The 17,441-nt window shown below is 34.7% G+C and overlaps 1 protein-coding gene across 4 annotated transcripts in view; it reads left to right on the top strand.

The window, feature by feature from the left end:
- The window catches only part of LOC131062793 (uncharacterized), a 34,748-nt gene that overhangs the window by 2,167 nt on the left and 15,140 nt on the right, over positions 1 to 17,441 (top strand). For all 4 annotated transcript variants that reach the window (XM_057996523.2, XM_057996524.2, XM_057996526.2 and 1 more), the window contains 6 exons: positions 798 to 856; positions 1,081 to 1,218; positions 12,992 to 13,066; positions 13,295 to 13,378; positions 13,509 to 13,570; positions 13,790 to 13,859. In XM_057996523.2, coding sequence (XP_057852506.2) covers positions 798 to 856; positions 1,081 to 1,218; positions 12,992 to 13,066; positions 13,295 to 13,378; positions 13,509 to 13,570; positions 13,790 to 13,859 — 488 coding nt within the window. The remainder of the gene's footprint in view (positions 1 to 797; positions 857 to 1,080; positions 1,219 to 12,991; positions 13,067 to 13,294; positions 13,379 to 13,508; positions 13,571 to 13,789; positions 13,860 to 17,441) is intronic.

Raw genomic sequence — 17,441 nt, 5'->3', positions numbered from 1 at the left:
TTTGAAGCCAAACAGTGGATGGATACTAGTAATCTTGGAAAGTAGGTGAATAATTAGTTTTCTGCGTTGTAAATTTTGGGTGAAGTGCTAACCTGGCAAGTTAGTAGGGTTATATTTGAAGCCAAACAGTGAATGGATTCTAGTAACCTTGGAAAGTAGGTGAATGATTATTTTTTTGCTTTGTAAGTTTTGGTTGGGATTATTGGTTGCCTTAAATATGGTGTGGGGTAAGCTTGGACCACATACTTAATATTTGTAAGCATAGCCATAACCAATGCACCACAACCTTGCTGTATGTCTGCTTAAGTTATGGGCTGCCCCTGGGTGATTCTCCTACAAGTTTCTCACCCCCTTTCAAAACCATTACATCACAACCCCTCGGATTTTGAGATCAAACTCTGAACTGAAAGGGAACTTTATTAAAACTTTGAGATTTTCATAGTTAAACATGATATTGTATGCCCGTATACAACTGTGTACTAGTTCTTGGAAGGAAACTTGTACATTTTAAGTGAGCAGGCAAAATTTAGCAATGGGAAGTTAACCTCAAATTATTAAAAATGCTGGACTATGTTGTTTAACTTACATTTATTTATTTATAAAGGTATTTTCATTCGTTATGTTAGTTACTAACATAACAAACATTTTTTCGTGATTTTAGTCTTTTGCTAGTGCATTGTATCTTAATAATAATATGGGATGCAATGCTTATCACAAGGCGGAATTTTTTTTGGTTGATATCATTGATTTTAAGAAAAAAGAGTCGTCTGATTACCTTGATTGCTATAAATGTTCAGGTCATAATTTTGGTGACGATGGAATGATATTTTTGGCTGAAAGTTTAGCTTACAATCAGGTTAGTATTGCATATTCTGATTTCCATTTGCTAGACTTATATTCTGTCACTTCATCATTACTTTCACTATTTATCCTGTTCTCTCAATAGATGTAAAATTCCTAATAAAACGGAAAAGTATATTGTTGGTGATGATTTGGATTAGAAATATGTGAAATGCTTGAAGCTTTTATGGTTGAAAATTGAGCTATATGGAAATGTATACTTAAAATGTCATCATTCAGGTTGCAGAGGAGGTGGACTTTTCGGCAAATGGTATAACTGCTAAGGGCTTGAAAGCACTTGCCGATATTCTTCCAAGAAATGACACTTTAAAGATATTACATCTTTCTGGCAATCCAATTGGTGATGAGGGAGCTCAGGTTGTCTTCTTTTATCTTAAAATGTTTCTGTAACTGGCTATATTTACTTTATATCTATCTGGATTTCTGTTTAAGATCATTATTTACCATTTCAATGATAAGGTCTTCTACCTGGAACTCTCTATCAATGCTTTCATTATCATAAAAAGAGAACATCAACAAAGGCATCTAGGATGAGATATGCAATCATTTTTTGGGAGCTATTTCGGTGGATCCCCCTTTTGCAATTTTTCTTCGAACCTTTACGTTTGTTTGATTTTTTGTCAAGATGAATGATGGTTCATCTTTGTTACAGGATAATTAATTGCCCATTTAGACAAAAATTCTATCTAGGGTGGCTCTGAGTTTACTTTAATCAACTTAAAAGTGGAGTCAGACTGTCACATCCAAAGTGACCAAATAATATACTGGTTTTATCAGAAGGCTAACAGAAAATAAAAGAATAATTGATCTTTAGATGTCAAGTGCATGACAAGTTTCCTGTTAACTAACTTTTCTTTTTCTCCCATAGTTTCTAATGATTCAATTTTCTTTTTTTATAAGAAACTGAGATGTGCAGCTGCTGACCAGTCCTCTTTTGAGATTGCATTAAACAATTGATTGTGGTTCTCAAAGTTGTGGTTACAAGTTTGATTGGATGAACTGAGCAGACTTTTGTAACTGTGATTGTGAGGTTGTCTATACTGAGCCTAATGGTGAATTATACTAAATGTGGGCACAGGGACAAATTTGGAGGATATGAGGGATGCATGGCTGATATGAACTTCATATAATTAAATGGGAAGATAATCCCCTTGGACCCCTTGGAGGCTTTCCACAAATGGTGTCTCATACATCAAATTGGTGTCTCACTTGACAGTGACCTTAAAAGCTACCTATATCTCTAACATGTGAATAATTTTTTTGGAGAAAAAGATCATTTGCCCTAGCTGACCTATTTCCATTAAAGTCTTTTCCATCATGTGCAATTTAATAATGTTCCCTCACAGCATATTAATCATATTCTTGATACTATCTGGTCCTGTGTACGTATTTTCTCTCACTTGATATTTTAAGGTTTCAATTTTTTTTAAGCAATCTGCAACAAAGGCAACAAATCCAATGTTACCCTGATTAAAGCATCACCAATCATCTGTCGGATGGCTATAAGTTTTAATTCACACAAGTATTACATGAGAATTTTTTTTAGGCACATTTAATTTACTGCTACCATTCTCTTAGTTACTTAATTAACTGTTTGTATACATATATTTCAATTCTCAAACTTGGTATTTATTAGTATTATTTATATCAATGTCTTGTCAGGAAAATGATTTTAGAGAATCATGTCAATTTTCTTTCAAAATATAAGAAAACTAGATGCCCAAACAGTTGTGAAAATGTGCAAAGTACAACTATAATGGAGTCCTGAAAATAAAAAAACAAGGTAATGCATTTCTTCATGAAGAAGCTTCTCAACACCGTGAAACCATAGGACAGAAAGTTAGAAACAAATAACCAGCATTTCATTTTTTTCTCAAGGATGTGCAGAAAGAATTTTCATGGTAAATATGACCTAAATTTGAATTGGGAAAATGATTAATAAGAAATGAACTTTTGATGTGTATAAGAGTGATATTGGTCTTGGATAGAATGTAGGTTAGCAATTTAATAATTTATTTGATTGTTCCTCCTTATGATCAGTAAAAAGATCAGTTCACTTTATTGGTATAGACTATAGTGGGCTCATAAGAAAAATGAAGCAGGTTTCGGGCATCAGAAGTTTGAAATTTGGAGAGAAATAAAATATTTCAGGCTTCTGTACAAAATCCCGAGTTTTAAACAGTTGTGGTTTCATAAATGTTGGGGCAGTTTTGTCAAGAAAGTGGCATTTTGTGACTGTTGACAAGAGATGGCTTCTGATCTGTTGGGTGGTTTCATACAAAAATGGTGGTTTCATCTCGGTTGAAAAGTGGTGGTTTTGTTATGGGATAGAAATGACAGAAAATGCCCAAGAACGCCTGGAATTCCTGTTCCAGTCAGTTTCTAGAGGCTTATGGGATTCCTGACATGGTTCTTCTAGCTCAGAACACTTGTGTGAACATCCATAGAGAGAACAATTGAAAGATTTAAGTTGATTTGTTTGAATGTTAGCATTGTTTATACATTCAAAAACACAGTCATAGACAAAAGAGAAAAGCTGAGCTTTTGTAATGTTCTTAGGGACTGAAATAAGTTGATTTCAGGCTGATTGTGTGCCTAAGAGTCCTAAGAGTGTAATCCCAATTGGAGATTGTGGAAAGTGTTAATCCTCACTTGTTGGAGTTTTCTCCAGGAATTCAGGTTTTCCAGGGTAAATTTATCGGCTTGCTTAGAATGTGCAATTCATCCTTCATCAAGAATTTGTATATGATGACAGGTAGTGAGGCCTAGCTTCCTCTAACTTGCGTATCACTGTAAATGTTTACAACTCCCCAGATCACTGATGTTGCTCAATTTGATCATGCTCCATTGCCACCTTCCTTAAAAAGATTTATTGGTATCTCATGGATGGACTTATACAACTTAACAACTCCACACCAACAGACCAAAATTTAATTTGTTCAAACACTTCGCACAAATCTTTGCATGTGAGATATCATTGACTGAAATTTCAATAGATATAAAAGTAGGACGAACACGAACATAAGAGCTTCCTATTGAAACACATAACATATTGAAGAAAATTTTACTGGTTAAAAAGCTTAGGCTAGAGTTCATAGCAACATTCACAGAAGAAAAGGAAATGGAATTGCTCTAACTAAATATTGTAGTTTCCACTTGTTTATCATAATGTAGAAAAAATAGGAACCGATTAAAGGTAGATTAATGTGATTTGATGCTAAACATATACATATTAAACAAGAAGGATGCTTTTACACCTGTATTGTCCCCTCCTTGAAATAGGATTTAATAATAAATAGTGATAATAAGATTAAAATATAAAAGAATAAAAATAAGATATAATATAATTAAAATTTAATTAAGTTTAATGAATGGTCAAAAGACATGAAATGAAGAGTTGTGACTCCCTCAAACATGAGACATAAAAAGGAGAAGAGTTCATTTGAAAGGGGACATGGAGATATTCATAAGATATTGAATCTTCACATTTAACTTATTTTGGAATTACAACACTTCATTGCACCTTTTGGATGAAACCCAAATCATTACAGTGCAAAATGACTTAAAAATCTTTGTTGGAGTGTAATCCTAATAGCTTGGAAACCTCTTTCTTTTGTTTTTTGTTTGCAATGTCTTTCATATCCCTTGCAAATGAAATTCTAGAAAGATATATCCTTCAACCACCAGTGAGCAACCTCGGGAGAAGAATTATTTTCACCTCCAACTACACAGGTCACCCATGGCTTTGACACCAACCCTACATTTTGGTATAGAAATTGTGCTTCTTAAAGACGTCCAAAGGTATCAAAAGATGTGTGGAAATCTTCCTTTCTTTGTTCATATCCATCTCAAGCTCTCTAAAGGCCTCTCGGGTCATGCTGGAAGGTAGGTAGCTTTTATCTTAGTTGTGTGTGGAAACTCAATGAATGGGTGGATATTGCAACCTTGTTGTGCAATGGAAGATTAGTCCCGTGAAATCTGCGAGATGAATGATCATGAATTGACGCAAAGATCCTTGGGAGTTGAAAATCACCTAACTCATGAATGATGGCATGGCTGCCCTCATCCTGTATTGTTGAGTTTGCATTTGACTTCACACCTTTAGGATTAAACAATGCTTTTTGGGCAAGAAAAACTAGGTTGGACAGTTGCAGGTTCAAATTTGATTTATTAGGCATCCTGGGAGGAGACATTCTAATAGAACTGTAGAAATTTTGAGGTGTAGGATGTGAGATGCAAGATTTTGATGTGGGATTGGACATTAGGATGGGATGTGAGGAGAGGATAATGGGATGGAGGTCCTGAAGTTTAGTATAATTCTGCAAAAGGGGTGAAATGAGTAATCGAAACAACATGGAGAGGTTGCAGGGTTTTAGTGTGGAAGAGGATATAGGATCCAGATATTGAAGTGGAAGTTTAGATGTGTTGGGGAAGTCCACAATGAAGACTTGGGGGAGAAACTATGAGAAAATAGAGGGGAATCAGAGGTTATGGATGTGTTGTCATACCCCTCCCATAATGCCAATATTTGCACCACCTCTAAAATACATTAAGAAAAGCCACGCATAGAAAATTGTCTTATTATATAAGACTTCACAATTTTCAGTGATCTAAATCAGACCCAGACAAATAGAAAGGAAACATTCTAACCCCACATTGGTGCATAGGCAGCGATCTCATCATTAATCCAACCGCAATTTCAGTATGAATGAAGTCAGTGATAATGTTAATAACAGTTCGTAGCAAGTGGTGATAATAATAGATTGTCCCGCCTTGCCTAATGATAACGTTTTCCCAAGCAACATTGCTAAGATGCGATCTGAAGGGATGTTAAGACGCGGTTCAATAAGATTAAGCCAAGCATTTTGTAATAACCCACCATAATTGAGTCAACAAAATTGAGTATTCTTTTTTTTTTTTTTTTTTAATGTAATCATTATATTTTATTCAATTGCATACTCTGGGCATCCATCCATTTAGGATTAGGCATTCATCCATCCGGGATGAGCATCTAACCATATGGGTTAGGCAATTGTCCATACGGGACATAAGATTCCATCTATCCAATACGGGATAGGCATCTACCCATACGGGGTAGGCATCTATCCAAACGGGATAGGCATATACCCATACGGGGTAGGCATCTATCCGAACGGGATAGGAGATGCTCTGGCCAGAGACTTAGACTCATCGGGACCATTCGGGTCCTGAGCCACTCACTAAGCACTACACTCTTCTAACAAAAGTGCACCGAGGTCGCCGTCCTTAGGAGTAATCAAAATAATACAAGCTTGAATTCCGCCTCGGAATTTGGCTTAAAGCCTCGGGAAGTCAAGCGAATCCATACGGGATTCCTTTCGAGTATGCATTGAATTTCTTTTTCAATTTAATTATCTTATCTTTCAATTAGGATTCTTACTCAACCAAGCCTAGACCCCACCCACGAACGCCTGAGTACGAGGGACAACTCCGTCCCAAGACTGCCTACATACCCGCTTCGGCACGGGATCAAGGCGTAAAGTATGTAGTTCTATTTTCTATTCTATGGTTTGATGTAAACTGATTTGTGGGTACGCAACCCTTTCTAGGGTCATTGTCCCAGACAGTTTCTCTGCGGTTGCTACCCACGATGGTAGCACTTAAACAAAGGCTCAAGATGGCCTATTGTTTGTGGCCTAATAACTACATCCTAACACTTATCATGAGCGTCACCCTTAACCAAATTGTCGATCACCAATATCTCTTCAAAATCAATTTCATAAAAGCATTTACTCAACCAGCCCTAAAAGGGGTTTGCTATGGTTTAACTCAACGGATGTAAAATCATTTAGGAATTATCTTATTAGATTATCGATCCAAGGGGGATTACTCGCCCCTTGGATTTTAACTTCCAAGTGCTCCTTATTACTCCCAGACGGTTTATAGGGATGATGCCACAGACGTCGTTGATGTAGCTTTATTAGGCGTTAAGTGCAGTAGTTCAACACGACGACATTACCCGTAAGCGTGACCCAGAGGCACTGTATATACCGAACGCTACTTGGTTTTGGTTTTCCAACTTCCTTTGTTTAGTTTCTTAACTAAGAGCTTATGAAAACATCATGCTTGAAATATAATTATGAAATGAATGTACATAACTTAAACTTTGCGAACTTTGGTGTCACTTAAATACTATTTGAAAAAGGAGAAATACCATTCTTCAATAACTAAACAATTTAATACATGTATTGGCATGATAATGATGATTGTGGGCTTACGAGCAATTGCATGAAGATAATGAATGCGAATTAATATAAAAGCAAGGTAAAATAGTGTCATTTGCATACAAAATGAAGAAGTGTTTACTCTTATTGTAAGAAGAGTTACTGGCAATTAGTTTATACTTTTGGCGATTTTGGATCAATCATATTAATAAGATTTAGAGATTTAAGTAAGCCTAAATTTACCGCCCAAGAATCAATTAGATCCTCAATGGATTGAGAGATCCCATTCTTTCACAATAATCTACCATACGATAATCCCTATAATTATTAAATTTTTCCCAAGTTTACTTTACTAATTTTAACATTAATAATAATTGTCAATAATTTATTTACCAATTACCTTAATAATAATTATTACCAATTAACCAAAATTTATTAATAACTATTAAAAATTAATCTAAAATTTATCAATTATTAACAACTAAAACTTTATTACCAAGTATTAACAAATAAATTCCATAATAAAAAAAGAATTTGAAATATGAATGTTATAGTCTACCCGCGTGAATATGGTTTAGTGGAGGGTACCGTAACGGTACCACTCCACCTGCGGAGTTATTAACTCCGCCTACGGCCATTATCCCATGCAACCATTCACAGTACCTACTACGTACTGCGTTGCAACGTTATTTTACTTTGCATTATTTCTCATGCGATAGTTTAATCAACTCGGTATATATATATATATATATATATATATATATATATATATATATATATATATATATATATATATACACTCCTCCTACGGAGTTATTAACTCCGCCTGCGGCCGTTATCCCATGCAACCATTCACAGTACCTACTACGTACTGCGTTGCAACTTTATTTTACTTTGCATTATTTCTCATGCGATAGTTTAATCAACTCGGTATATATATATATATATATATATATATATATATATATATATATATATATATATATATATATATATATATATATATATATATATATATATATATATATATATATATATATATATATATATATATATATATATATATATATATATATGGTTTTCTAGGTTAATTTAAATAGACAGAGAGTAGATTTTAAACAATAAGGATAAAAAAATATTAAAGTAATAATAAGGGTTCATTCATAGGAGTGAATAACCCAGAGAGATAAAACAATCCAGGGAGAATAATTCAATCCCAGTAGAGTACAGGTGATTGAAAGCCAGATGTTTATACAGAGATAAAACTTATATTTGCTCCTCACAGAGAGTTATTCACAGAGATAAATAATCCAGAGAGAATAAATCGTTGCCAACCGTGAAAGATAGATGATTATGCTGGTAAATGCAAGCTCATAAGTGTATATTTTTTTTTAATCTTATTCCCAATCTAAAATTTACAGAGATAAACTTATATTTTTCTTCCTCACAGAGAGTTATTCACAGAGGTAAACAATCCAGAGAAAAATAAATCGTTTCCAGCCATGAAAGATAGATGATTATGCTGGTAAATGCAAGCTCATAAGTGTATTTTCTTAATCTGATTTTCAATCTAAAATTTACAGAGATAAATTTATTCCTACAGGAAGATTTGATTCATTCATAGTAAGAAAAAAAAAAAGAAGATTTTATTCTTTAAGTTTAAATTCATAGTGTGCATATAAAATAAGATTAATCCAATATACAGCAATTAGGTAAGAAACAAGATTCTAATTCTTCAAACTAACAAATATCCAATCTACAACAAGGAATTGAAAGACAATATTTAATTCTTCAAACTAATCCACTACAAAAACAGATTTCAAACTAATTTCAGCAATATATATTAAACCAAGATTGATCTAATTTCTTAAACAAAAGAATCTAATTCCTATCAAAAATTTGAAACTAATGGATCTAATTTCTTAAACAAATTAATCTAATCTAATTTGCAGCAAGGATAAGATGCATAAAAAAAAACTAAATTGAAAGAACCTGGATGCTTGAAAATGGTGTAGAATCCCCTATGAATCTCCCTTGATCCTTCAAACTTGAAAGAAGACCTCCAAAACAAAATCTTAGCTATTCTCAAAAATGAAATATGACTACAAAAGAGAAATTTACTTGAAGAATTTCTTTATGGAATAACCAACTCCCTTTTTGAAAACTTGTATATCTTTTATAAGAAAAATCCCCAAATTCCACTACTTAAATTTTTAATTAAAAAAAAGAGTTTCTCTCCCAATTTGGCCTTCATGCAAATTGATTAGACTTAGTGGGAGGAGTTACATGCAAGGTGGTGGAGAAGCCTCTAGAAGCTTCTTATTCTTCCTACAACATGTGCCATAATTTGGGTGAGGAAATTTAAATAAACAATTAAAAAAAAAGTATATTTTCCATGTGTGTGTGTGTTTTATTATTTTTATTCCTTTATAATATTCATTCAATAGTTTATCCAAAAGAAATATAATAGAGTTTGTATTTAAATCCAAAGGTGATAAAGGAGGGTTGTGACACATTTGTTATGAATAGTTATGGGCAAATCAGGAGTCGTCGCCTCTCTTACAAACAAATGCGACCAACACGAGGGGTCATGACTTCTCACCGTTGATAGGAATGTATAAGTATCCAATCCAAGCAATCAACGGAGGGGCATCAAAAGATATAAGCATTAAATCTAATAAGAGATTGCAGATTCAAAATATATATATTAAACAACTTACATACTTATCAACTATTGTGGTATGGAGGATAATGCATAGCAATATGATTTGATTTGTGATTGGTCTCCAGTTTGATAGGAGGTAGGAATGTATACATGTATTCTGTTATGTATAATAATGAAGCAAGAGTGTATGCATAATTAATGTGGATAAGATTCCTTTAAGTTTATATCCAATCCACCATCCCATTATGGAGGGGTGGTAGGACATATGAGGAGGGCAAGTAGCAAAAAGGTCCATTCAAGTCGTGGTAACCTTGAATGGGGCTGGGAGGCTGTATGGTGGATGCCATTAATGAGCTCCTGGGCTTGATGGAAGGCTCAATGTACCTTGTATGATCTCCTAGGTGCTTCGCAGTGTGAATGGAATGTTGGGAAAAGCCCTAAGGGAATCGCATATACATTAAGAGTATTACAATGATGGGTAGAATTCACTTTGGAACATCGTTGAAATATATGTTTATTTTCCTATGGCTGACCAACCTGGTTGTGGGATTTAAATCAAGGCATTAATCTAGACTTCAACAAGTAATTCTAGGGCAAATTAAGTTAAGTCTTAATAGGGAACATTACATGTGTGGAGATGGGTAGGAGTTGCAAGGAAGAAATGAAGTGATGCGGGGAAAGCTTGCAGAACTAGACATGAGATGTGGATGAAGGAAATGGAAAAAAGGGCAAAGGAAAAGATCTAGATCCACTTGAAAATCCGTAAGGAAAATGAGAAAGAGGGATTAAGGATTTGTGAGAATTTGATGTGGGAATGGATGAGGGGTTTGCATATTTGGCAAATATCTAGATGGCAATTAACTTCTCGCAAATGGGAGAAAATGAAGGAAAATGGAAAGAAAAGAAGATCTGGTAGAGCTTTGCAAGAAATCTATTTGGGAAAGGAGAGGAGGACTAGCGGTGAAGAAATGTCCAATTCCACACTAAGATCTGGCAAACGGTGAATAGGAAGTGAAAAGAAAGGAAGGAAAGAAGCGAAAAGACTTTGCAGAAATTTATGTGGGATTGGACATATGAACTAGATATGGATGGGTAGGAAAATTTCTGATTGTCTCATAAAAGTTTGCAACATTGTGAAAGCAATGTGAAATGATTAAAATAGTCATGAACTTAGGATTTTCTTAGATTCTTGCAACTTCTAATACATGATATGAACTTGAGGGATGGGGAGAAACAACAATTAGGTGATTTTGATCAAGGGAGTCCATTTAAAAGTTTCTTAGATTGATTATAATTGACAGGCATAATGGCCAAGATGTACAAAAGGGGGCTGGACCTAGGCAAATTTGGACACAATCAAATGGGGTAACATGTGTGTGTGATTTTTATAGGATTTTTGTATGGATGAAGACAACACATTTTGCATGGGAAATGGGAACTTGGATTGAATAAAGGTGAAGCGTGTGTGTGTGTGCGTATGAGATTTTTATATATTATTTTTATGGATGAATGCACTAAGTGATCATGAACCATAACTAACAATGTAGGGCATATGAAAATTACCTGCTTGTTGAGCTCTATTTGAGAGAATTTGTGTTGCATTTTCTTCTTGATGACCAAATTTATATTAAGTCTTTGTTTGTTTCTGTGGGTCAAATAATCAATCTTATCTCTAGAAGTATTTATCCCTTCAATAATTCTGTTTCAAATCAACTATAGATCATCAAAGAATTAGATATAAAATAACCGAGCAGATCAACAATTGAGAATGCACTTAAATTTTGTATAGAAACCTCATATGAAGATGCATAACAAGAAACATATTTGTAAATGACCTAAATGAACAATAAGGGCAACAAATCCCAAACTATTTGTTTTGCTCGTAACATTAAATTTACACCACACAAAGGTCATTATCATAAGAAACTTTAGGTCATAACATAAGTTGTTAAAAATGTTAGAAATCTGAGAAGTGGTGAGGAGGCAACACCCCTTTGGAAAATTTATTTTTTCACATATGAGGGAGGGACGCTAGGATGTCCTTGGGACATCAAAGGGATGCTCCTAGGATATGTGCCCCATTTTGAGGGTACGTCGAGGGGACGTCCTTGGAATGCCCTGACAAATTGAAAAAAGTTTGTCTACATCCCTCATCCTCAGAATGTTTTCCAGCCCTAGAATGGCACAAAAACCCCACGGATGCATCCCCAAGGAACATTGAATATAAGTCATCATCATTAATCTTAAGTTGGGCTCATGAAACATCCTTGATGGAGTTGCTATTTCAATTGTAGGATTGTACCCATAACCCAAAACCATATCAAATAACTTCCAAAGTACTTCATGAACTAGAAGCTCTTGACACAACAATAAATTCAGGAACTAGAAATTCCCAGCAAAAAGCAAGTGTCAACTTATTATTTTTATTTCAGGATTGTGCTAAACTAGAAAAAGCTTATATAAAATCCTTGGTAGTAACCAAAAATCTCTTCTAGCAGGAAACGTAGGTTGTCATTATTAATTGAAAGTTTGGTTTATGAAACATCCCTGGTGGGGTTAGTATATTGATTGCAGGAGTGCGTCCAAAGCTCAAAACCATACTTTTCTCTTCCTTTCTATGCCAGTAATTATAAGATCTAAGGATTCCATCATCTCATTTTATGGTCCATCAGTATTCTGAGACTGTTAATATAATATACTTGATCTTACTCAGATGCTTTCTTCCATAATTTGATGCAATTTTTAAAAAATGGTCGAATTTGATATTATGACATATTCCATCCTTTGACGCACATTTAAAAAAGAATTACACAAGAATGCGCTTTAAAATAACTGTGCCCAATAATGGAATCCATTTATGATATTCACAGAAGATAAACAGGAAAACCACTAGCAGGTTAAGAGTGCTGCAGTTCTAGTTATATACACTATCTGCTAGACACTCAACTAATCACCTAATTCTTCTTACTGGAAAACCTCCAGAAAATCACCTAATTCTTCTTACTGGAAAACCTCCAGAAAGCGTAATTGAGTTTACTTTTTGTACATGTTGGCATTCTGCATATGTTGAAGAATGGATGCATGATTGTATATGATTTATTGCATGCAATGAATTATTGAATATCATTTCATTTTAGAAAATTGGTGCTTGCGTTATTATAGGACAGAACAGCATTCGCATTGATAATATTCATTAATAAAAATTTAACCTTAAAGAGCTTGAAGTCTAAATCTTAAGATAAGTTGGTTTCTCTTTTTCCAGGAACTGTCTGTTATGCTAGAGAAGAATTATGGTCTCCAGAAGATTTATCTGAACAGTGCTAGTATAGGAGATGAGGTATTGTCAAGTTCTGCAGAGTTAAAGGGTTCGCAGAAAAAAAATTGGCATATGAGCTTCATGTTCTGTTATTATGAGATTATCTTGCACTGCTCTTTAAATTTCCAAATTCCTTTTCAAGAAATTGACATCAAGGCATATGCTTATACCTTACAATGTTATTGACCTTAGCAGGAAGGGCCCTATTTAACTTAACTGTATTGCTGATGCTTTTTAACCCTTTTTCAGGGTGCCAAGGCACTTGCGGAAGTGCTGAAAAAGAACAGTTCCTTGTCGGTTATACAACTCAACAACAACATAATTGATTATTCTGTAACATATCCTGTCCTTGTTGAGGGAAGATATATTATACTGTAGTTACACAAAGGGAACAACTATTGTTGTGCCCTTTCCTTCAAAATTTCCAATTTTTTAAAATGAAATCATTTGGATACTATTACAGGGATTTGCAGCTCTGGCTGAAGCACTGCCTGCAAATAAATCAATTCGAGCTATACATCTGAAGTAAGCAAATGCACACTCTGCAAATCTGTTTCATACCTAGACAATTATTTTGCTTCTTTGATTGAAATAATATATACAAATCTCGAGTTTGTAAGTGTTGTATTTCTTTAGTTATGGGATTGCTTGTTTAGAATTGGATAGAGAGTTCTGGTCAATTAGTTACTAATTGAATATGGCAGCAGGTCTTGTAGCCTTTACTGATTTTCTTATTAAATTCAGTGGCAATTATGGTGGTGCTCTGGGAGCAGCTGCTTTTGGGAAAGGACTTGAATTGAACAAATCTTTGATGGTATGTAGTTTAATGTTTCAAATCAATCGCCACTTAATATAGGAAAGGAATTTAATCCTATCTGTGAGCTATGCTACACAAAATGAATTCATCTTTGAAATAAATTTAGTGCCTCAATCAATAGTGTTTGTCATGTTATGCAATATGCTTCCATTCAATGAGCTGTGCCAATAATAACAAGTTTTAGGGATGATTCCTTTGGTATTTAATTTTACTAGTATACAACTGAAATGTTTAATCCATAAGAATCCATTCATGAGCATGGGTTCCAATCTCTCTCACAAGGCATTTCCATGCATATCTTTGGTGGTTTTACTCATTGCAAATTACACTTCTATTGTTTTACTCATTGCAAATTACACTTCTATTGTTATCTTTATTCGACAATGTTTGCGAGCACTAGTTTGTTAAAAAATAGAATAATGAGAAGACTCTACTGGCAATGTAATTATAAAGATGTTTATGGCTATTAAGATATTTTAATAGCATGATTGTAATTGATATGCCGTGGTTTGAAAAATAGGTATTTTGGGAACAACTATGTAAAAGTTTTAACATCTTTTACCCAATTGTTTCCAAAAGATTAATTTTCCAATTTTCATGGATTGTGTGAAAGGCCTATGTGTTTAATGCTGTAGTTTGTTTTATCCATTTCATGATCCAAGTAATTAGTATTTTATTGAATTAATTAATGTTTTTAACTCAGATCCCTGATGCTTGCACTACTTAGCAAGTAAAATTAGGCCACAACTTGGGGGTATAAACTCTACTATATGTGTTTGAAATTTTCATTTTCCTTGTTTCTTTTGTAGATGACTTTATATGCTATAATTACTAGACTTGGACTCAAAATATATTTGGCTAGCTGATTTTTGACTTGGATTCAGACAGCAAAGATACCTGGCACAAACTTGACAATTTGAAAAAATAAATTATATATAGATTTTAAGCAGGACTTGTTTTTTTATGCACTCTTCTTTATTTCAATTTTAAAGACACAGAAAGCTAATCACTTACATGTTAATTTGCTTGTCCGCACAACTGTATATGAAAACTATGCATACAAAAGCAGACTTGAGCTGAAGGAGACAATATTTTTAAATAAATATATACTGATAAGTATTTCTGGTGTACCAAAATCATGGATTAGGATATGTGGCATTGAAAACAAAAAGAGCTGTAATATCCCTGATAGGAATATTTATATGCTATTTATTTGATTCAAATCCAATCAGATCCGAATTTACTTCAAAAATCAGATCTAATGCAACTTATATTTTTCTCAATAGAACATGCAAAAATGGATTACCGCCCCTTTGAAAGTGAATAGTTAACACGATGGCCACAATAACTGATTACTCTTGTTTATTCAATGCGATCTCAACCTACAATCAATTCAATTTATACCAGACTTTTAGGAACAATCACAACATTTATTATTATCAGGAAATATAGCAAACCACAGCAAATGGCTCTAAGGGAGCCACCATAGAATAACAAACCCTAGGTGCTAAGGGAGCTGTCCAAACAACAGGTTGTTGAAGCTCAAGCTCAATCCCTACGTGGAATTGCACAATGCTGGTCTAGGGTTTTCATCCACCAACCAGCTGTGGAAATCAGGGGTTTTTCCTTCTTTAATCTCTAGTTATACCATGTAAAGAAACTAAAATCCCCAAAATAAGGAAAACACAGAGCTACAGCTCTGATTGCCAATCACTGGCAATACACAAAATAAAATCAAACAACAAGACAAGCTGTAGACATGCAAGTTTGATTCTTGCTTTCTATTAAAATCTGGAAATGATCATTTACAAACTAAACAGAAAAATAAACTACTGATTAAAAACTGATTACAATGATTGCAACATTTTCTGGAGCTGCTCCCAATCATTAAAAACTCTTTGGAGCTTCTTAGAGCCCCTATATCTTTGTAATTTCCCCTACTAGATATAGGCCTTTTTAACAACAATTAATTTCAATACACATCTGAGTTATGACTTAATTAATTTGCTTGATTAGGAGACAATTTCCATTCTTAACTTGCTAACAGTATATCTGAAACAGATATTTATTATAGTACTCATTGTAATTATCCTTGAAGCTAATATCCTACTGCAGTCAAGAATTTTTAAATTTGTAAATCAGAAATAGGGCTTGAGACTTACCTTGTATTAGAGGAGTGGAGACTTATAAAGATAACCTGCACCCACAAGGAAAGGCAAACACCTACAAGCATATCCATTCTTAATCAATCATAATCTATTCTAAGGTAACAACAGAGAGAGTGGGTATATACGAGACATCAAAGGCTTGCTTGGGTCCTGTTGTGACGTTTTCACACATCGCTCCATTGCAAATGGGGACCCCCTACTTTGTAGGCCCTCCCGGTCTTTTGGCTTGCGTTTTTGGGGTCTTTTCGCATCAGTCTCGTCAGTCTCTCTGCTTTGCGAGTGTTCAGGGGTCAAATTATTAAGTCTGCTTTTTGTTTGAGCAAATTTGGTTAAGTCTAGGACTCGTTTTGTTAATTTTAGGGTTTCTACCTTCAATCCTAGATTTTAGGGGTTTCTTTTAGGGTTTTGAAAAAACTAAACATGCAACTGGAATCAGGACCCTTCAAGGAACCTCCCAGTAAAATTTGAGCCAAAACGGATAGAAAGTTCCTATTTTTTAGGGATTTTACTGAGTCCAGGAATGTCGTCATTTTGCCAAAAATCAAACTTACTATTTTTAGTAAGTTTCTATTTATAGTAAGTCATTCATGTGTCCTGTTTGAAGGTTTCTATTTTTGGAAGGTTTGTTCAGTCGAGACCATTTGGGCAAGGTGACAAAGGTCAGGGATTTGCAACTACTTCTAATTCCGGAAAGTCAGAAAGCAGACAGAGAGAGCCAAAAAAACGGTTGAGTGCTAGAAGCCCATTCCTGAAATGGAAAGCTCGGGAAATTTGCCCCTGTTTGGGAAATCACCCCAAATTCTTATATGGTGCCCTGATCCGGAAGAAACTTAAAAAACTCCATCCAAGTTCAAAAGAGGCATGAAATGTTGAAATTCCTCCTCTAAGGCAAAATTCCGCCCCAGGCCAAGGACAGGCGCTAAAATGAAGAGGTCATGGAGGATTCAACATTCAGTGAAATTCCTCCACAAGCAAGAATTCTGCCCTAGAAGGTGCCAAAATGGAGGTCTCATGGAGGATTCACAAATTGATGAATTCCTCCTCCACAGTGAAATTCTGCCCAAAACCTATGGAGGGCGCCAAGATGGAGAGGTCATGGAGGATTCAACATTCAGTGAAATTCCTCCACAAGCAAGAATTCCGCCCAAGCACTTAGTAGGGCGCCAAAATGGAGGGGTCATGGAGGATTCAACATTTGACAAAATTCCTCCTCCACAGTGAAATTCCGCCCAAACACTTAGTAGTGCGCCAAAATGCAGAGGTCATGGAGGATTCAACATTCAGTGAAATTTCTCCACAAGCAAGAATTCCGCCCTAGAAGGTACCAAGGCGCCAAAACCACCCTGCCATGGAATTCATGAAAAATGTTGAAATCCTTGCCTTGGTCAAAATAGCGCCCAAGAAGGTCATA

This window comes from Cryptomeria japonica, chromosome 9 (assembly GCF_030272615.1).
Source record: "Cryptomeria japonica chromosome 9, Sugi_1.0, whole genome shotgun sequence".
Lineage (NCBI taxonomy): Eukaryota > Viridiplantae > Streptophyta > Pinopsida > Cupressales > Cupressaceae > Cryptomeria > Cryptomeria japonica.
Note: the sequence above shows the minus strand (reverse complement) of the source record. Positions and strands in the feature narration are given on the sequence as shown.